Genomic DNA, 21,578 nt, shown 5'->3' with positions numbered 1-21,578 from the left:
AAAAATGCGCCGCTAAAAGTGCTGCCTTTTAGCGGCGTTTGCTAAAAATACGCCGCTAAAAGTCATAACTTTTGGCGACGCTTTTCCCACAAACGCCGCTAATTTTGACAGATTTGCAATTTTTTTCACCAATATCCAACCCTTCCTGCATTAAAATCCAACCAAATACAATAAATATAATATAAAATACAGCCAAAAACAATAAATTTAGCATAAAAATACAACCAAAAACATTAATTCTAAATGATACTTCAAATTTAACTAAAGATATATGATATAATTAATAAATAAAATATAATTTTAAATATTATTACAATAATGTTAAACGTAATAAAGTGAAAAACATTCTTACAATGAGAAAACTAATGTCTAAGATGGCGGCTTTTGCGATTGCTGAAACATCTGCATCATCTGCTGAAGCTGTAGCTGGAGGTCATCGTACTTTTTGCTCTGCTCTGCTACCATCGCTCGTGCCTCTGCCTCTCTCGCTGCTGCCGCTGCCTCCCTTTCTGCTGCCTCCGCTCTAAGTTGTTGCTGGAGTTCTTCATATTTTCGTTGAACCTCGGCAATTTGCTCAACCATGTTCGTTTGCATCTGAGCTATCTGGTCTCTTAACCTCTGAACTTCAGCTTGAGCTTGACTTCCGGAAGGCATGTATTGCTGGGAGCCGAATCCAAAATATTGGGTCGGGGTAACACTAGATCCTTGAAATCGAACCCGACCGTACCTTTCAGGACCCAAAACTTCAGTGATAATTCTGTTATCAATGTTCTCAAGATTAATAGAACTATCAGACGAAGCAATCGCTTCATATTCCGCCTTCTTCTCCTTTAGTTTCTCCTAAAAAATCAATTAAAAAGTTAGAAACGAAATATATAATAAAAAGGAATGCAACATAACTTAACATTATTTAAAACTACTAATGATAAATTGAATTAAACAATTATAATTAAAGATTATAAATATTTAGAATAAATCAAATATTATTAAGTAAATATACCATAATTTCTCCAGTTTCGGATGTCATAAGAGATCTATCTTTCTTCCTATGCGTAATCTCAAAAATCTGAAGGCGTCCAACTTTTTGTCCGGATTTGACTTCCTACAATATAGTAGTAAAAATATTATTTAATAATAGAAAGTTATTAATATTTGAAAGAATTAATAAATTCATAATACCTCGGCCTCAGCTACAAAAGCAAAACTTCTCGACCCTGCCGTGTTCGTGAATTTTTGTTTTTGCCTGCTGCTTGTTTCAACTCGCTCACGGTCCTACATAATAAAATTATTATTAAGTATATAGTAAACACTATATATAAGAGTTTAGAAATATGCAATACATCTCCTTTCTTTGAATTCTAAAATCTAACCGCATCTTCCCATTGATACCTTAGCATTCCCGGTGAGACATTTCTTAATTTTTCCTCGAGGCTTATGTCTTTTTGTTAAAATATTGTTTCTTTAAAGTGCTTTTATTGTCTCTCCATCTTTTACCTAATGCCTTCTTGATATAATCATCGGAGACTTCTAAAGCAAATCTCTCCTAACAAAACACAAGTTTAGAATGTAAATATAAATGAAACTTAAACCAAAGTATTATAAATTACATTCACATTTTGTTACCTTAATATTAGCGAGAGCCTGATTTTTGTTGCTATCAGGCATGTGATGCCATGATTCGTAGTAGATGGGCAACATATTTGCATTTCATGCTAAAATGCCCAAATAGCCTGCTAAAAGTCGAGCTTCAGATCCAACAGGCTGACCATGAGTATTTCTACTTACTTTAACACACTCGACAGGATCTAAGTCGTATAAATCTCTAAGCAGCGTACGTCCTCGAACTCTGCACGTCCCACCACTTTCAGCTGAAAAATGATATACTATTATTATATTAAAATTGACAAATAATTCAATAATAAAAGTCAACATATGTAAAACGAACATAACATTACTTTGAAATTCTTCAGGCTCATCAAGTGTCTCCGGCACATTCGAAGATCCAACAACTGTCTGCTGTTCACTATTTCCTTCTTCCGAATTTTGAATATTCTGGACAATACTTAAATCTAGTAATCTTCTTCTACGCATTTTTCCTGCAATACACATAAAATAGTTAAAGTTTTAGTAACAAATTACAACAATAGTAGTACATATAAAATAGTTAAATTATATAACATAACAAAGATTAAAATTATAATATTATATATAATTAAAAAATCGTAAAATCTTACTACATCATTATTCATAAATATCTTCATCCACATCATGTCGAACCCATTGATGTTGTGTACTAGTACTAGGGATATTTTCATCTAAGTTTTGTTCTGGAAAAGGTAATGTTTCTGATCTTTCGACGATGTCATCTCTACTTCCATTACCCATGTCAAACAAGTCTCTAGGGGTGTTCCGGAGTACAAATACCAACCCTCATCAGTTGGATCTTTCGAATAAAAAACTTGTTTCACTTGAGAGGAAAAGACATATGGCTCGTCCATCAATTGTTGTCTAGTGTGAATCAAGCGAGAGAAATTCAACATTGTAAAACCAAATTGATCTTCTTTAATTCCTCGAGCAATATTAACATCAGCCCAATCACACCGAAATAAGACAACTTTCCATCTGCCATAGTAATCCAACTCAATAATGTCGGTAAGAAGTCCTTAATACTCCACATTACCCTCAACCGGATTACTGTCCTTAGCACTAGCATAACTTGTAATTGAAGAATTAACAACTCCACAATTTTGAGTTCTCCTCATTCTCTCACGATACTTTGTATGAAATCTGTATCCATTGATGAGGAAGGCACTATATCTTTTTATTACTCTGTTCGGACCTTGGGAAAGCCATTTAACTTCGTCATTGACGTCCTTTCCACTCCAAACCTATTGAATCAAAAGTAAATTGAATAATTAACTAAATTTCGCAATTATATGTAACTTATTAACTTTAGTTACATACCGTTTGACTTAAACATTCATGAAAAGATTCCGTGAATAACTTATTAATCTCTCGATGTTGCAATCTTCGAGAGCGTGCACGAGATCTCAAAACTTGTTTGTACTCATTATGTTAAAACCAAGTGTAATTGGTTAGAAGATAAACAAATCAAAACAACGAATATGTGAGGAAATTTTAGAACTTACTTGCGTAACGATTCAACTAAATCATGGTAAAAAAGTAAATATCGATGTGCTTGTATCCACGATATATCATCTAATTCTGCAATTTCAACTTTGTCGATTGGTTCTCCATAACTTTAGAATAAATAAGTTTCAGCCAAGTTATGATCATTGAGCCCAGCATTTCTATTTGGTCTATTCAATCATGTTTCAACATCTTTTAAATATCTAGAACAGAATGTCATGCACTCCTCTGCCAAGTAGCCTTCAGCAATTGATCCTTCTGGATAACGCTTATTACGACAATAAGATTTCAATTTGCTTAGGAACCTAAACACGATATACAATATTTATCAAAAGTTGTAACTAAATGTATATAGACGCGAATAAATAAATACTTGACAAATAAATTAGCACCTTTCTATACGATACATCCATCGATAAAAAACCGGTCCACCAAGTATTGCTTCGTGAGGGAGATGGATTACCAAGTGCACCATAACAGTGAAGAAGGAATGTGGAAAGATCTTCTCCAAATTGTATAAAGTCAAAGCAGCTCGATCCTGTACTTTCTTAAGTTCTTCAACATCCAAAACTTTGCCACAAATAGCTTTCATTATATTGGATAGTTCAATTATACAGGACGTCACATTTTTTACATGTAGCACCGTAAAGCAACTGGGAGTAAATCTTGCATCAAGATGTAGTAATCATGTGATTAAGTCATAAGGACAATTTTAAATATTTTGATCCCTCGTAAAGTTCTTCGTTCATTTTATTAAGTAAATTGTAGAACTTCGCCGCTTCTTTATTTGGCTCCTCATAAGGTGCACTTGTTCCCGTTTCGCCAAAAACATTTCCACCAATATTACAATCATCAGATGCAATAAAGTCAGGTGAAAACGAATGCTCACCATGACTGTGCATATTAAATGCATCCCGCAACATACCTTCCATGTCATCTTGTCTAATATACTGATGGTAATCAGTATCAGGATAAGTCGGATTAATCATTGAAGAAGTTCCACTAGATGTACACTCTCCATGGAAAATCCATTTTTTATACCCCGAATAAAGCCATCAACAATTAGATGTTTGTAGACAACTTCACGAGTATGCCAATTAATGTTGCCACACTTCTTACACGGGCAAAGAATCATATTCTCTTGGCTTGCATTTTGAAATGCAAAATTCAGAAAAGTTTGTACTCCATTTCGATAGGCGTTGCTTACCTTTGACAATTTCATCCAACTCCTATCCATTTCGTAGTTCTTGAATTCTAAAGTTGACAATAAATTACACAGGTAAGTTGTTTATTATGTAAGTCTTGATATGATATATTTTTATGTTTTATGTAAGTTATGTAGATTATGTAAGTTATGAAATTTGAACTTTAAACTATATGCTTTTAAGGAAATTATTAGATTACACTACATGTATTAGTTAAGTTCCGTAAGTTGTTATGTACGTTATGTGAGTTATGTAAATTATGTAAGTTATGTGAGTTATGTAAGTTATTTTTTAATATTCATCATACGTGGCGTTGTTACACCTAGGGAGGAACCATTATATCTTACAGCTCGATATAAGGCAACCCGTCAGGTTTCTAAGTTATATACTTTGAATCTTTAAAATATTTAAAAAAATGTTGGAGAGAAGGTCAGCTATTGTTGTAATTTTAATGGACAAGCAAGCTACATGGTAATAAATATTCAATAGTAAATGAGCTCGATAGAACTTTTTTCAAGTCTTTTTGAATTTTTTAAGATTCATCATACGTGGCGTTGTTACACCTAGGGAGGATCCATTATATCTTACAGCTCGATATAAGGCAACCTGTCAGGTTTCCAGCCTATATATTTTGAATCTTTAAAACATTTAAAAAAAGGCTGGAGAGAAGGTCAGCTATTGTTGTAATTTTAATGGACAAACAAGCTACATGGTAATAAATATTCAATAGTAAATGAGCTCTAGAACTTTTTTCAAGTCTTTTTGAATTTTCTAAGATTCATCATACGTGGCGTTGTTACACCTAGGGAGGATCCATTATATCTTACAGCTCGATATAAGGCAACCCGTTAGGTTTTCAGCCTATATACTTTGAATCTTTAAAATATTTAAAAAAAGGTTAGAGAGAAGGTCAGCTATTGTTGTAATTTTAATAGACAAGCAAGCTACATGGTAATAAAATTAATTCATACTTATTCATAGTTAAGAACATACGCGTTGGAACCAGTAGCAATGAGAAGAACATACGCATTGGAACTAGTAGCAAAGAGATCCAAAGGATAAGCAGAATAAGCAAATTAAAAAAATTAAAGACAGCATAACAAGTCTCTAAGGATAAACAGCATAAGCAAATTAAAAAAAAATAATCAAAGGACAGACTTGAAATAAGTTAAAAACATGATCCATTAATGATCCATTAAAAAATAAGTTAAAAACAGATTTAACAAATTAAATATACATACCTATTTGAAATTGTAATTACCTTGTAATTAGCTCATGGAATACATACCAAATATAATCTCCTCTAAATAAAGATTTAGCAAATTAAATATACATACCTCTTAGAAATTATAAATTGGATGGAAGAGTCAATTCTAGCAAATTAAATTACACCTGCAAACAATAAACAGCCATGAAATAAAAAAATAATCTAAGGATAAACAAGAATTAAATAAGAATTAAAAACATGATCCATTAACGAATTTTCCAAAGCAAAAAGCTATAAATTATTTAATTTAAGGATAAAAACCAAATTTATATTATTGTTTATGTATTATGAAATACATAAATAAATTAATGAATCCTTTGGATAATTTCTTTGTTTCTGCTTGTTTGGTTACTGTAATATTACTGAGTTGCTGCCAATTTCAAACTCATAAATTGAATTTGCACTAATTATATAATGTGGATCATAAAGTATGTACAAAATGTACAAAATTCAACATGGAGAAAAAAGAGAAGCACTTTGTCATAGGCAAGTGAATTAATACCACTCCCATTCTTATTCTATATACAATATATCACTGAATAGTATGACTATATCCTAGCATTATCAAATGGAAAAAGAAAAAGGTTATACAAACCCAAAGAAACTCACACATACCATAATATACATGACATCAACATCATATACAGTTATCGAATCCTGGTCCAACTTAATATATGAACTTCAAATTTTGACGTGCCCATCCACAGTTTTAAATAGTTAAACTCAAGCCTATTTAAGTTTGTTCATATTATTTTTTTAATATTTACATTATAATATATTATGTTTAATATTCATATGATATAAATTTCTTAGTGTATAAAAATAAAATAAACATAATATATTATAAAATTAAAAAATGAGGTAAACCAAACCAAATTTGAACCTTAAATATTAAATATTAAAACATCACCTAATTGGTGAGAGACATCACACCACTTTCAGATTGAGGGTAACAACATTTATAAAAAAGGATATATTTTACTCTTTTCCCATAAGGATCAATCAGAGGATGCCACCATCCAGATAGGCATTTTATTGAATGAGCAAATGGCACACAATTATATGCTGTACTTCAATATTACAACAAAAGATATCAAATTGGTGTCGTATTGGGATGAATTAGTTGGCCGATAAATATGTAGAACACAGATGCACTTCAACAAAGTAAATGAGCTTCTAATAGTAATCTGTCATTTAAAAGATATAGGGGTATCATCACTTTCTAATATTTACCAAGTTAAATCTTATACAAACCTATTATCCACCACGCTACTTCACTCCATTGTTGGGGGATCCCTAAATCAAAATGTACAGAATTTAGCAGCAGGGAGATCTGTTTCTATATCTGGAGTAATATTGTAAATTTAACAAATGTATTTTTAAAACTTCTGGCATTTAACTTAGTGTAAGTAATCCCCCCCTCTGATAATACCCTTTGCATCTGACTCAAATATGCCTTTCAATAACATTATAGCATCAACCTAAATTATTAAATTGGTTGAGCTATGGTAACACCCTCAGCTTCTTAACAACACTTTTGCCAGTTCACTCTAGTTCAAAATTTATTAAAAAAAGGTAAATATTTAAAGGATCCTCACTACAGGAATGGCATCCTCCAGTCTAATTATCATCGAGATTCAAATTTAAGAAGAGCTACTAAATCACTAACATAGATCAACAATATCAGCCAGCTACAACGAAGACACAGAAGGGTCCAAGAGAATGGTGTTGGACTCTCAAGGATACGGTGCTAGTGTCGAGTACAGTGAACCAAGCACTGAATACGGTTCTAACCCTTTCGGCTCTACCAATGAAAGTTGCTCGAATCAACCAGGAAACAAAACCCTTTCTAGCTCGAGCAATGAGAGATCAGACCAGCCAGGAAACGGAAACGGTAAGGATGAAGAAGAACAGCTAAAGGTGTAGCTCAAATTTCAATCTCTTTTATAATGCCTCATTTTTTTTTTGTGAAGTTCCCATTGGCATGCTTTTGAATGAGACAACACAAATTTTTATTTAATTTGATTTTGTATTTATTAAGGAGAAACAAGAAAACAATGCAAATATTAATCAAATACAAGGCCAAAAATGCAAAGAAGATTTACATCAACATCTATATGTGTGTCTATAAAAGATGTTCACCAACCTGTAATTGCGATAACTGCAGGTACAAGCCACTGACTAGCAACTAGTTCAGGCACATCGAGCTGCGAAAACAAGAGGTAAGTTTTATCGATCTTCGGGTTCAATATATAAAAAGAATGAATCTGTTTAGACAAAGTTTTATGCTTCTTACCTAACCCAAGTATTGAAACAAGCATTGCTAGAAGAGGCAAGCATTGGAGGAAGTGCATGTATTCTGCTGCAGTATCTAAGAAGAAAGGAGAAAGTTATGGTCATCGCAATTACCACAATGGAGGGCCCAAAGCCTTACCTAAGTCAATGTGGATTGAAGCTAAGCAAATTGGATGGCAGAAAACTAGAGAAGCAGCAGAGGGATGCCGACGAAGATGTAGAAGAGGGATGCCAATGGAGATGTAGCAGAGGGCTGCCGACGACGATGCAGAGGACTACCGAAGGCAATGCAGCAAACGTAAACCCAGAATTCTTGACCAACTGTCAACATTAACAAATATATATGAGTTCCAGATCAATATATATTATCATTTTAAAGAATATTATTAATATACTATACTTGTTAACTCAGAAATTTAAAAAATATATATCTAAATATCAAATGTTATTATAAGTGTAACAGCAAAAATCTTGGTAAATAAATGAAACTATAAATATATTTACGAATACAACTTTAGAGAAAATTTGTTCTTTTTTTAGGAAATAAAAAAGTTCGAGTTTTTTTTTTAAATTATAAATATATTTACAAATACAAATACAATTACACTTATAAATAATACACATCTAAGTATTAATAACTAAAATTGATTATTAACTCATAATCAAAATACATTCCAACCAAAATAAAAAAATTTAAATTAACATCAAACATTACATAGAATTAAGCAATCAAGCATTAGAAGACTTTGCTCATCAATCAAGAGATAATTAATTATTATATAACACAACACTCTTTGAAAATAGTTTGTTATGGTTGTTCATTCTTTCAAGCAAAGAGGAAAGCTAGCTTATATTAACAATAAACCATATAGTAATCTTTTATTCAATTTCGAATGGGAAATGGTTGAAGCTATTATTTATTTCTTTTATCCAAATAAACACTAATGGTTTAAACTCTTCTATTTTAGCGTTAGTAAAAAAAGTAAAAATACCACAAGCATTAATGATTAAACCCGTACATATTCTATAAATGCATCACAAAAATTATGGACTCAATAAATAATACAAACTCAAAATGCTTTCACTATTAACAGACAATAATATCATGGCTCGTGAATCTGTTGGAGGCTGTGGTTGACCATTATATCCCCCAGATGTGCCCTTAGATCTTTTAAGTTAAATGGTTACATAAAACTGTACATATATATTTTGATTTTTTTATGTTTATTTTGCTTATCCTATATATAATACTTGAATGCTTATGTTTTTTTTCCCGATATTGGAATACTAATGTTTACAGTAAAGAAAAATATATTTGTATGTGAATACCATATATATTATCAGAGAAATTGAAAATAACCTATATACATGAAAATTTGGGGGGAAAAATTCAAATTGATAATGCAAAAACATATTATTAGCATCATATAACAATACCAAGACAAAATTAACATAACTACCGATATACTATTAATTATCCTAAAGCAATGGTTTTTGTGCATTCATTTATCAAGGATTAAAGAATGAAAATGGTTGACTCTATACATATTCTTCTGAAACTGCTTGATTTTAGCAGGCTAACTGCTTTCTTTGATAATGAAAACGCTAAGAACTTATCCCCCCCCAAAAGAAAATACTGAATAAAAATTGCAGAGCAATGAAAATCAAGGGGGAAAAAACGTGTTTAAAGGAAAGAAAAAGGAATCATGATGAACCAAACTATATTACTTGCCCTTGAATGCTTGATTTCTTGAAACAAGGCGCCTTGCAGTGAGCATATCATTGATTTTAACAGAGCATTGTTAACAGCCCCAAAACCCCGAAAAGAGAGAGAAGCACAACAATCTAAGATTACCAATGTCAGCATGCTAAAGTCTAGGGTTCAAAAGAACAAGTAAATGAGAGTACCTTGATTTGATGGACTCGCCAAAGGTAGCCTTCAATCGGGTTTGATTTCAAAATGAAATCCCTTAATCTTTTTGCTTGCTGCAAAAATAAAACAGAAGTGAAATCGAAGTCGAAATGAAATAAAAAATAAACGGCTTGCTTGCTGCAATGAAATCAAAATAAAAGAAGGAGCTTTGGGTTTGATTAGAAAATTATAATACCTGTTGATCGAAAAGAGAGAGGGAGACGACAAATGGGTTTGATTTGGGGAAATTTTGGGGTTTAGGGGAAACTATGGTTTGGGGGAAAATGAGGGTTTTGGGTTTGCAATGGGGTGAAATGGCTTAGGCTGAGAAAGAAAAGGGAATTGGGAAAGAAAAGGGAATCGGGGGAGAGAAATAGAAGTACAGGCTGAGAATGGCTGAGAAAGAAAGTGGAATCGGGAAAGAAGGGAATTGGGGGGGGGGAGAAATAAAACAGCGTGGTTTCAATCAAAACTAAAATTTAGCCGTGTATTATATCAAACGGCACCGTTTTATTTAAAATAAATTACTTTTTTGCGGAGTTTTTATCATAAACGCCGCTAATGTTTGACTTTTTTATAATTTTTATATTGAATTATTATATCTTTTATATTAATTTTAAATAATTTTTAAAAAAAATTTAAGTAATATTTAAAATAATTAGATAAATTTTGAATTTTTTTATATATTTTTATATATCAAATTGTTTAGATTAAATATTTTTAAATATAAAAGCATTAATTGATTACATAAAATTTCATCATTTAACAAATCTCAAGTTAAATCCTAAATATATATAAAGTTTATCTATTATCTCTTAAATAAATTAAACTATAATCATAATTTTAATATCTTAAATTTAATATTGTCTCTTTTACGAATATATAAGAAATTATTTAATATATAAATTAAAAAATACTAATTAACTAATCTAAACTTAAACCCCTAACTTTTATCCCCTAAACCCTAAATCATATAACATAACCCTTAAACCCATAACCCATAACTCCTAACCCCTAACCCTAACCCCTAACACCTAAACCTTAAACCCCAACCCTTAAACCATAAACTATAAACCATAATCCATAAACCCATAATCCATAATCCATAAACCTTAAAATAGTAACTCTTAAATTTTAAATCCTAAATCATATACCCTAAGCCATAAATCTTAAACTATAATGATAATTAATTTAATATTTTAAAATTAATTAAGACTATCTCTTTTACTATTATATAAGAATTTATTTAATATATAAATTAAAAAACAATAAGTCATATACCCAAAAAACTTTAAAATTATTTTAAATAATAGTATTTTAATTTTTTTCATTTTTAACAAATATTTTTCTATAATAAAAATTCGAAACACAATTAACTTTATGATTATAGCCAAAATAACAATTAAATTTTATATAGACTTTTAAATTAATTTTTATATAAACTTTTAATTAATATACGAGTTAAATAATATCTTCTCACATAGGAGTGTTAAATCTTAAAAAAGAAAAAGTAATTCTCTTAACATACTTTAACAAATTGAATACTAAACCACTTAATCTGTAAAAGCTAAAATATGAGATAAGTATTTGTACTTTTCGTAAAATTAAAATTTAGTCATTATATTTCTATTCTTAAGAATTTAATTCCTCTATGTTTCAAATTTCTGAATTTAAGTTTAATTGTTAAAATTACTTTTTATTATTATTAAATTCGTTAGGGATTTGGATGTCGAATTTGGGAATAGGTGATAATACTTTAGGGATTTAGGATGAAGAAGAAGGGGGAAATAGAACTGGGGAAAATGGAGAAAATGTTAAGTGTATCAGGTGTGGGTAAAAAAAAAGACAGCTAAACGACGAAGTTTTGAACAAAATAATTTAACATTAGCGGCGTTTATAACCTAGCGCCGCTAAAAATGCACCTATTGCGGTGTTTAGGGTTTTAGGGGTTATAGTTTAGTGTTTAGGGTTTGTTAGGATTTAGGGGTTTACTATTTTAGGGGTTATAAAGTAGTGTTTATGATTTTTTGGGGTTTAAGATTTTAAGAGTTATATGACTTTTAGCGGCGCTTTACCAAAAGCGCCGCTAATGCTCTGTCTTTTAGCGGCGTTTTACCAAAAGCGCCGCTATTTCTCTGTTTTTAGCGGCGTTTTAACAAAAAACGTAGCTATTGCTCAGTTTTTAGCGGCGTTTCCGCTATTGCTCTGTGTTTTACAATTTTTGCGGCGTTTTTTGATAAAACGCCGCTAAAAACGCCGCTAAAGCCCTATTTTCCTGTAGTGATACAATAATGTAATAAACATTGTGCTAATAGTATTAATAATAATATTAAAAACATGATGATAATAACAAAAAATATGTTGACGATAACATTAAATATGGGGATAATAGTAAAAAAAAATTGGAATAAAAATGTTAAATTAGTAATAGTGAGAAATAGTAAATAATAATAATTTGATATAAAAATGGTAACCGATAATAAACAATGGTAAAAAATAATATAATAAGTCTATGTATAATAGAAATTTATATTTAAAATAATTAACTTCGCTTAAAAATATATATATTTACATAATAAATATATAATAATAAATAAATAATATAATAATATGAAACATAACTCAAATTAATTAAATTAATAGAAAATAATAAAAAAATATAAAAATAATGAGAATAAAGCTCAAATAAATTAATTTAACAGTAAAATAACAAAAATAAAAAAGGGGTTAAATTGAATTAAAAGTGAAACTTTGAGGCCAAATCAGAAAGAAAATAAAATCAGAGGTAAACTCCCTCTCTTTTCTCTTATTTCATTTGTGTAAAAAAAAATGTGAACGTCAAAGTAAACAAAATTGAATAATATAAAAAGTTACCTTAAAAATCTAATTTGTATTCTCTTTGATTTCGTATGTGTATTCTCTAAAAAATTCCCCCTCTTACAATAGTTTTTCCATGGCTTTTATAGTCAAATTTTACAACTTATAACAAGTAGGGTGATTTAGTTAGTGGGGGTGATGGAGGTAGTGGATGGTTTAGTAGGGTGTGGGGGTGATGAAGGTAGTGGATGGTTTAGTAGGGTGATGGAGTTAATGGTTAGTTTAGTGGAGTGTTTAATTTAGGCTAGTTTGATTGGGCCCGGGCAGAAATTAGGCTTAACAAACTTCTAATCCTATAATCTATGATTTGATATAATTAATAATTTATATTATATATTATTGTATATTCATATTTAAAAAGGTAAAAAAAAATTAAAATGCATATCTAAAATAAACCTGGACATATGAAAGTCTAGGTTCATCCCATCAAAATTCAAAATTCAAAAATATAAAAACTGAAAACTTTTTTTAGACTTACTTTAGAATACACGTGTAGTTGCTAAAAATACGTTTAGAATGAATTTCCAAATTTAGATAAATTTTGGCCCCAATTTATTCAAGTTCATTTTGTACATCTATCTTTAGTAAAAAAATTATATAAAATTTATTTTTTATAAAATTTTAATAAAATTTTATATCTTTATATTTATTTAATAATTTTAAAAAAATCACAACATTATTTATAAGTCATTCACTCTTTTTTATTTTATTTAATAATGACGTATAATATTATTATTTATCGATGATACATAAAACTTGTAGACATCGGTGTATCAAATATTATTTGTAAGATTAATATGAAAAAGAAAAAGAAAGTATAAGAACCGGATTGAAAATATTACCAATTAATCCAGGGTAAAGGTTATTGAAGAAAAAAACCTGAACGTAACTCATTTTTATCAAACATTGTGGGGAAGCCCTAAAAAATTGGGCTATCTTAAACATGATGTGCCAGCATTTGACTACCCAAATCAAGCCCAGAACTTTGTGATGGCTGATCATGAGAGTCAGGTGTCGACCCACATTGAAATGGCCATTTCAGCCTACAATAAGATCTCCAGAATCCGGATCAAGTGAGCTCCAAAAGTAAGCTTCTCTGTAATGTTGGTATCGTAATCTCCTCGACCATCATTTTCCACATATTGCATTTTTAGACATCTTCCCATTTCAAGATAACCTTTGGTTTGGTGTCCCCTCCCAATTCCATGTCTATGCTCGGAAAAATCTAAGCTCTCCTTAAACTCACTAAAATTATCTATCTCTTCAAATGACCACAATTATGGCCGTCTCAACTTCCGCATTCTTATTCACACCTTCCGTTAGCTCCAAGTCCACTACTTTCTCCTTCTCTCCTTTAGTTTCACATCGCAAATCCTTTCCTTTCCGTTTCTCCACGTGGTTTCCTCAGTTGGGTCCATCCTTTTTTTCTCAATGGAGTGGTCTAAAGCATCTGGGCATTTCAATCTCACCAAAATCTCTTAAATTAGGTATCTTTTTTATTTTTTTTTATTTTGGTCTGGGTTCCTCTTTTTAAGCTGTCTATGCAGTTCATTTATTTTGATTATTGAATTTCAGAAAAAAAAGGAAAATGTAAAGGAAAGGTGGTTCATGCATCTTTGTTTGGCGTTGGAGCTCCTGAGGCTCTGGTTATTGGGGTAGTTGCTTTGTTGGTGTTTGGTCCCAAGGGTCTGGCTGAGGTATGTTCTGCCTTTATATGCTAAGGGACAAGTCATTCTCATTTGCATGTTGTTTCAATTATAAGCACCAACCTGTCACTTGCTCCTTTTATGGTTTGTAACATTTGATGATTTTCCAGGCTGTTTGTGTCTATCATATGTTTGTAATGTATGTCTTTGTACAGTTCAAGTTTCTAATTTTATGCGGGTATTGGATTTAGATAGGTCCTAAGCTTTGGAAACATAGGCTTTGTGGCAACTATTTTAAAATATTAATCTCTATTCAACGCTTCAAATATGAATTAAGCAACAAGAAGCAAAAAAAATTGGTAGAATTTCTAAGGAGTGCCTGGGAAGTTGGTATGATAAATTGTTGAAACTGAAAAATTATTGCTGGTTTAGTGTTGGATTTTATAGACAATACTTAGCTTTGCTTGAAACTGAAATTGATATGGTTTCTTGTCTTATATAAGAATTCAAATGTTCGTTTAAATTATAATCTTAGATGATAGAAAGAATCCTTTTTATTGAGATGAAATATAGAAAGAATCCTTTTTATTGAGATGAAATCTTATTTTATTCGTTTTTAAGCTTCTTTTAGTATATGAGTGAACAATAAATTAATTCAATTGGTAATATTTAGCCATTCCCATGACTTAATTTTGGTAAAGAGAAGGAAAATTTTTCGCTTATTTTGAAGAAATCTTATTTTTTATCAGTTTTTACTCACCTTTCTAATTTCAAGTTTAAAATTGCACTAACTATTCTTTAGTTTATATCTAACTATTGTACTACATCTGTAATAAATAAGCATTTTCCTCATATATAAGACTAGTAACCAAGCGAGGCATTAATGTAGTGTTGTTTGACAAGATAATGATTTTTTTTCCCTTGATGCAGAAACATTGTTGTCATTTAAGTCCAATTCATTCCATTGTATTACCCTATTTTAAACTCTTAAGCTCCCCTATCCTTTCAGGGCTCATTCTAATGATGCCTTGATGTATTTAGTGATCCAGATCTTTAAGAATAAGTGTTGTGTCTTTTACCTCAGATCCCTCTTGACATTTTACTAAATGGCTCGATATGTCAAGAAGAATCTAACTTGTGAGGACTGGAGAGTTAAAAGACATTAATTTTGCTATATATCACATTTTATTAATTAGGCTTCACGTTATTCAAATCGAAGGAATGAATATTTCCTTAGGTATTGTGATAAGGACTGATAATCAATTATTAAATATGCTGTATCCATGATGTCTGATGTACCATAAAGGCATTAAAATAAAACATATAAGTGCTTGGATGCTTTGATTCTTTACAGAGTAGCTGCATTGTGATACTTATGAACTTATCAAGAATTTATTTACAAGTGCATGGCAGACATTTTGATGCCTTCCATAAATGACTATTCTCACTGTTTAGCAAAATGTGGTCGCTAATGTTTAGGCTGCATTATATTGTTACTTTTGCTACTTATTTTAAATAATAAAAAATTATAGAAAAGTCTTTCGCGTACAAAATATGTCACTGTCCTTTTATGTAAGATAATTATGTTTAAATTTTGTCACAATTGATCTGCTTATTCGTTTTTTAGTTGAATACAATTATGCTTTTTACCATTCATATATTGTTCTGTAGAAATTTTTGAGGAAGCGAAAACCAAGTTTTAAATATGTTGATCAAATGATCAAACAGAACCTTTATAGTTAGGATCATATTCTGTTTAAGTTAAATCCTCTCAGCCTCTCAAATGGCATATTAAAGTGCAGGTTGCTAGGAATCTGGGGAAAACATTGCGTGCGTTTCAACCCACCATTAGAGAACTTCAGGTAGGGCCTGAACCCTTTGGTTTTACTCATATCTTTACCATGTAATAACTCTGTCCTTCTGAACTCTTCGCCTTTATATCGTCTGTGAAGGAAGTTTCGAGGGAATTCAAGAGCACCCTTGAAAGGGAGATTGGTCTTGATGAAATGCCGAGTTCAACACAAAATACACTGAATAGGAACAGTCCCTATCTAAGTAACGCTCCCCTAACACCTTCACCAGTTACCAGTGCTGAGGAAACTGGTAGTGATGCTGACCCGGGTAAGCGCTTAATATTCTTATATTTTGGGCTAATTAGTGGCATGAAATTGTCTTATAAGATTTTTCCTTTGAATCTCACTTACGTTATTATGATCTCTTACCCTGAAACATGCACTAAATGCTACTGCATAGCGTTTGATCCTGCTTTTTATGGCTTAGTGGTAGGAACTTTCCTTATTCCTTATCCCATTCCCCTTGTGTATTCCAATGAAATTTAAGAAGCATGCAAATTCTGTCGCTTTACTGCAGATGGTGCTCAATCCATAAAAGCAGCATATACTAGTGAAGAATACTTAAAGATCACAGAAGAACAGCTAAAAGCTTCAGCATCCAAACAGCAGGACCAGATCGCCTCTCCCAGCGAGACCGAGTTAGGATCCCAAAATCAACATGAAGGTTGGTTCTTCTTCTTCTTTCTCTTTGTATTTCTCTGTCTATTGCCTTTCTCTTTCTCACTTTGATGTTATTTGTGCAAAATCAATAACAGCTACTCCCAAAGAAACTACCACTGCTGCTGCTGCTGCGATGCCTCTGTCTCAGAAACCAGAAAGCGAGACGGGAAATCCGTGAATGGAGATAGAATGTTTATAGTAGAGAAGCCTCTAATTAGGGTACTAGAAACTTCCTCAGAAAGGTATAAAGCAAGGAAAGAAACACCACGTTTTGCCCCTTTGTTATTCATCTAAATTTTGGTTCAAGTCATTGTATATTAGATCTTTGCAAATGTGCTACCTGTACGTAGTCACCAAGAGTAATTGTACAACTTAATTTGATCTCAAGACAATGTTTTCATTGGAGGAGTGCCATGTTTTGGATTAGTGATTGTCAAATCCTCATTTTGTTCCTCTTCACTCTGGAGATGTTTGTCTGCATTTTAACTAAAACCTTTCTGATGAAACAGTAGGGACAAAATACTATCCCAAAATCTCAATTGACAAATATATGAACACTTTTTGGATTGCAATATTGATGATTTCTTTTAATTTCCCAAAATAAAGTTGCGGGGAAATTAATTTTTTAAAAGCACACTTTTTAATATTAAACGGACCTTCACCGTTAGGTGGTGAGGTAGAATTAAAAAGAACAAAATTTCATCGGTTAGCAGCTTGAATTTGGCATGAACTGATCATATGCTTGTTTTTATACTTTGCTACTTGAATATTTTTGTTTCACTTAAAAAAAAAAATAGGAGATGCATCATATGGTGTATCTTTATGCATGTCAATCGGTAACATGACATACATAAAAAAATCTAAATTAAAAATATTATATAAAAAAACATTATTAAAAAATTATGTAAAATATAAATAATTCAAAAAACTAAAAAGGAAAACAACAAAAAATTTAAAAATATATATATAAAAAAAGCTATAAATATAAAAATTCTAAAGTTTCTAATAATTATATATATGCGAAAAATATATATAATTTTTTTTTAAAATATGTTTAAAATTTTAGAATATTACGAAAATGGTACATAAACATTTTTGTTGCTCAATTTGGTACTTACGTGTTTTGGGATCAATTTGGTACCTGACTTGACATATTTTTCTAATTTGGTACCTAAATTTTTCTTAGGTTCAATTTGAGTAGGCTCAAATATACATTTGGCCCTTAATTTTTTCATTTTTCTGTACTTTAATGATTTTTTTTAATTACCTAAATTTTCTTTAAGTTAAGGTTTTTTTTTAATGGTGTTAAGTTTGGGATTCATAGCACTTTCAAATAGGTACACATGGAAATGCTGATGTCATTATGACATCATAATTCAATATTTTTAAAAAAAATTAGAACTATATATAAAAACATAGTGAATATTTGGAACACTAACATTGTATTTTTATTTTACAAGAAGCCTTAAAAGATTGACACTAGATCTATCAAAATAAATGTCAATGGTGCCCGCAATCTGTCGTCTTCAGGCTTCGCAACTTTGATAGCAGTGGCAAGAGATGAATATGGTAGGTGACTTTGGAGAATTGGGAGAAATATTGGAAAATGCAGTGTTGAACAAGCTAAACTTTAGGCTATTTATAATGGTTTTCACCTTGAATAGGACTTTAACAGAAAGGAAATTATTCTTGAGACTAATTGCGCTGAGGCCATTAAAGATATTCATTGGGCTTTTAAAGGACAGGCGAATAAAGATTTGATATTATGTATCCAAAAATTATGTAGATGTAATTGGCATGTAGCCATTAAGCAAATTCCAAGAGAAGCAAACTTTGCCCCCCATATCCTAACTAGTCAAATGAAAGAGTTTCTATTTGGGCCCATGTGTTTGATATTGCTCCTACTAGAGTTGTTAATCAAATTCGATTAGATAATTCTTCTCTGATATCTATTTCTAATGTTGTTTTTGGTTGACTGTAATTGTCTCTATTTATTTTTTTTTCTATAGAAAAAATTGACCTATCTTTTTTTAAATATTTTATTATACCCTTATAAGATACTTACCAATCTCCTAACATTGCTTATGGAGTCTTTAATGGTTGTATGCCAAACATTTTAAATCATAAAAATTTATAAATAAAAAATAAAAATAGAGTTAGCATTTAGTATACTGACAATATATTTTCTTTTTTTTTCACAATCATTAACTTTGTGGAATTTAAAAACTCCACGGGCTGTGTAACATTTAAAAAAATACACTTGACATTATCTTAAACTCATTTGTAAAGTTTTTTCACGACATTGGAAAAAATAATTACTCATTAAAATATAGTGAAAGTTGTTAAAAATTACAAAGTTTAAATTAAATTAACTCTTTTTTTTAATTCAATGAAACATCGAAGGTGCCACTTCCAGGTCGAAAATCAAGACGTTCTTCTCATCGGACCTCGATGCCTTGTCCAAGCCATACACAATCACGGCGGCCGTTGGTTCATTGATAATCGTCAAAACATTAAGCCTTGAAATGGATCCGGCATCTTTCGTACCCTGCCTATGCGAGTCGTTGAAATAAGCAGGCACGGTGATAACAACGTTTTTCATGGTTTCACCCATATAAGCCTCGGCAACCTTCTTTATCTTGACCAGTGTTAGGAATAACACTTCTTTATCATGATCTTGATAACCAGCACCATGGAAGAAATTTCTTCAGCAGCGAACTGCTTCTCTTTACCCTTGTAAGTAACGACGACCATCGGTGATAGCTTATCACCGGGGGCGGCAACGACCATGAAAGGCTAATGCTTCATATCGCTTTGCACTGATGGGTTGGAGAATCGATGACCGATGAGGCGTTTAGCGTCCAAAATAGTATTCTGGGGATTCTTAGCGATTTGGTTTTTGGCAGCATCACCAATAAGGCGCTCGGTGTCGGTTAAAGCAACGTAAGATCGGCTGCTCAACTGTTACCATAGAAAATGAAGACTTAGAAGTCACTTTACCATGGAACCCCAAATCAAGCTCTCCAAGTACTTTTCTCTTGCTTCTCTTCCTTTTCTTTGGCTTCTGTGTTTGCTTTTCAAATTCAACACTATAATTGGTTGCATTATATGCGGTTCAAGCCCAGCAGCGATTTCTCCACACTTGGGACATCTTGCAACCAAATTCTCAGTACTTGGAGCCTCCTAAATCTTGGGTTTCGATGGATCTTCTTCTTCCTCAACTGTGTCTTCGTTAAGGGCAACGCCATGATTAATGTGGTGTTTAAGGAGTTGATAAAGTGAGCACATTGTTGAAAAGCCATTGCGAGTCTAACCTCTGCATGACTTTCTTTTAACCACCGTAAGGAGCCCAAAGGCATAAACCAAGATGTTATAAACATGAATCGAACAGAAAATTAGACACGAGAAAGCTTTTTTCTTTTTTAACTACGGTTAACGTTTGGCGTGACACTCTTTTTAAGGGAAATTATAATTTTTTTAAAAGTAAATTCATTAACTCATTCACTAATTAACGAAATTATATAATTTAAGGAAAAAAATAACAAAGACTCGTCGTAGATGGGAAATGACAAATTTCATTAACACAGTAAAAGCTTTAGCCTCAACATCAATAAAACATTCTAACACGTTGACAATTGACTTTGTCACTTCTCAAATACGACATATCTAGAGTGGTTACAAGCACTTAACATAATAAAAAATTCAGCTTCAAATGGTCCAAAGCGGAGAGAAAAAATCAACAAAAGAATCGAGTAACAAAACCATCCTTAAAATCACTTGTAAAACTAAAATCACTTGTAAAACTAAAATCACATACATAAACAAGACTGAAAATAGTGCTACAAAAGCAGATAAAAATTTTTAAAACTGAAGACTTATTAAATAATAGAAAAAAATACAAAACTTAAGACAACACGAGTCCAAATCGACTCGTGAAATCATTTATTATTCTAAAATATTCTCAAAACAGAAACAAATTAAGAAACTGATGAAGAGCCACTCACTTTCCAAAACAACTACTAGTAGTCAATGGAGTTTTAACGAACGACAAGCATCGTCATCTATCCATCATAACTTCTGAAGATAACAAATATACCCACAAAATAGATTTGCAAACTAAAAAAGAGAGAAAACATGTGGATTGAATGAAAAGAAGAAAGAAAGAAAGAGTTGGTGGGAGGGGAAAAAAAGCAGGCGATAGCTAGCCCGGAGGCTGGCACTGCCTCTGAATAAAACAAAAGATAATAAACAAACGGCTTGGAGAAAAAAAAGAAAAATTTTTAGGGTTTTAAGAGAAATTAAAATTAAAAATTAAACAAAAGTTAATTTATTTTAATTTTTGTAAGTTTTAAAAATGATAAATTGCACCAACAGTCACTCAACTTTGGGGTGGCTGACAAAATAATCACTCAGGTTTCAATTTAATCACTCAATTTTCGAAAAATAACAAAATAGTCACCACTAACCCTTTTCCATTACAGACGTAATCGAGCTACAGTTTTCTGTTACAAACTTAATGGAACTGTCATTTTCCATCCCCTATCACTGCTCTCTCATCCCTCTCCCTTTTCCCCACCATTGTTAAATCTTTCCTTCATATTCTATCTTTTACTTTCAAAGCACTTAACAGAGTTACTTTGAAGATGTTGATATTCAAATTCAATGCCATTAAGAGCAACACGCTCTCTCAACTTCATAAGGTAATTATTAACA

At 31.4% G+C, this 21,578-nt stretch overlaps 3 protein-coding genes across 7 annotated transcripts; 1 reads left to right on the top strand and 2 right to left on the bottom strand.

Moving 5' to 3' along the window:
- Window positions 1-236: 236 nt before the first annotated feature.
- Window positions 237-10,291, bottom strand: LOC107932701 (uncharacterized). 5 transcript variants are annotated; one of them, XR_005901904.1, is made up of 9 exons: window positions 10,026-10,275; window positions 9,826-9,903; window positions 8,057-8,238; window positions 7,919-7,993; window positions 7,769-7,829; window positions 6,877-6,918; window positions 5,693-5,747; window positions 1,956-2,096; window positions 1,624-1,868 (listed from the first exon to the last, which is right to left on the bottom strand). XR_005901904.1 is itself a non-coding variant. In XM_041077815.1 (7 exons), the coding sequence occupies exons 6-7, from the start codon at window positions 1,025-1,027 to the stop codon at window positions 370-372; spliced, it is 498 nt and encodes a 165-aa protein (XP_040933749.1). In that variant the 5' UTR covers window positions 1,028-1,102; window positions 1,180-1,272; window positions 1,390-1,868; window positions 1,956-2,096; window positions 5,693-5,747; window positions 6,877-6,967; the 3' UTR covers window positions 237-369. The 5 variants fall into 5 exon arrangements, 1 of the variants encoding a protein (XP_040933749.1); XR_005901903.1 differs by lacking the exon at window positions 6,877-6,918 and having other exon boundaries at window positions 10,026-10,291; XR_005901906.1 differs by lacking the exons at window positions 1,624-1,868; window positions 1,956-2,096 and adding an exon at window positions 3,543-4,404.
- Window positions 10,292-13,737: 3,446 nt separating this feature from the next.
- Window positions 13,738-17,291, top strand: LOC107932697 (sec-independent protein translocase protein TATB, chloroplastic). Its single transcript, XM_016864778.2, has 6 exons — window positions 13,738-14,193; window positions 14,282-14,403; window positions 16,155-16,214; window positions 16,305-16,473; window positions 16,723-16,869; window positions 16,961-17,291. Exons 1-6 carry the CDS (start codon window positions 13,974-13,976, stop codon window positions 17,041-17,043), a joined length of 801 nt encoding a protein of 266 aa, XP_016720267.1. The 5' UTR covers window positions 13,738-13,973; the 3' UTR covers window positions 17,044-17,291.
- A 1,960-nt stretch (window positions 17,292-19,251) lies between these two features.
- Window positions 19,252-19,655, bottom strand: LOC107932705 (heat shock cognate 70 kDa protein-like). The gene is made up of 2 exons (XM_041076132.1): window positions 19,551-19,655; window positions 19,252-19,503 (listed from the first exon to the last, which is right to left on the bottom strand). Exons 1-2 carry the CDS (start codon window positions 19,653-19,655, stop codon window positions 19,252-19,254), a joined length of 357 nt encoding a protein of 118 aa, XP_040932066.1.
- Between the last annotated feature and the right edge of the window lie 1,923 nt (window positions 19,656-21,578).

This window comes from Gossypium hirsutum, chromosome A09 (assembly GCF_007990345.1).
Source record: "Gossypium hirsutum isolate 1008001.06 chromosome A09, Gossypium_hirsutum_v2.1, whole genome shotgun sequence".
Taxonomy (NCBI): domain Eukaryota; kingdom Viridiplantae; phylum Streptophyta; class Magnoliopsida; order Malvales; family Malvaceae; genus Gossypium; species Gossypium hirsutum.
Note: the sequence above shows the minus strand (reverse complement) of the source record. Positions and strands in the feature narration are given on the sequence as shown.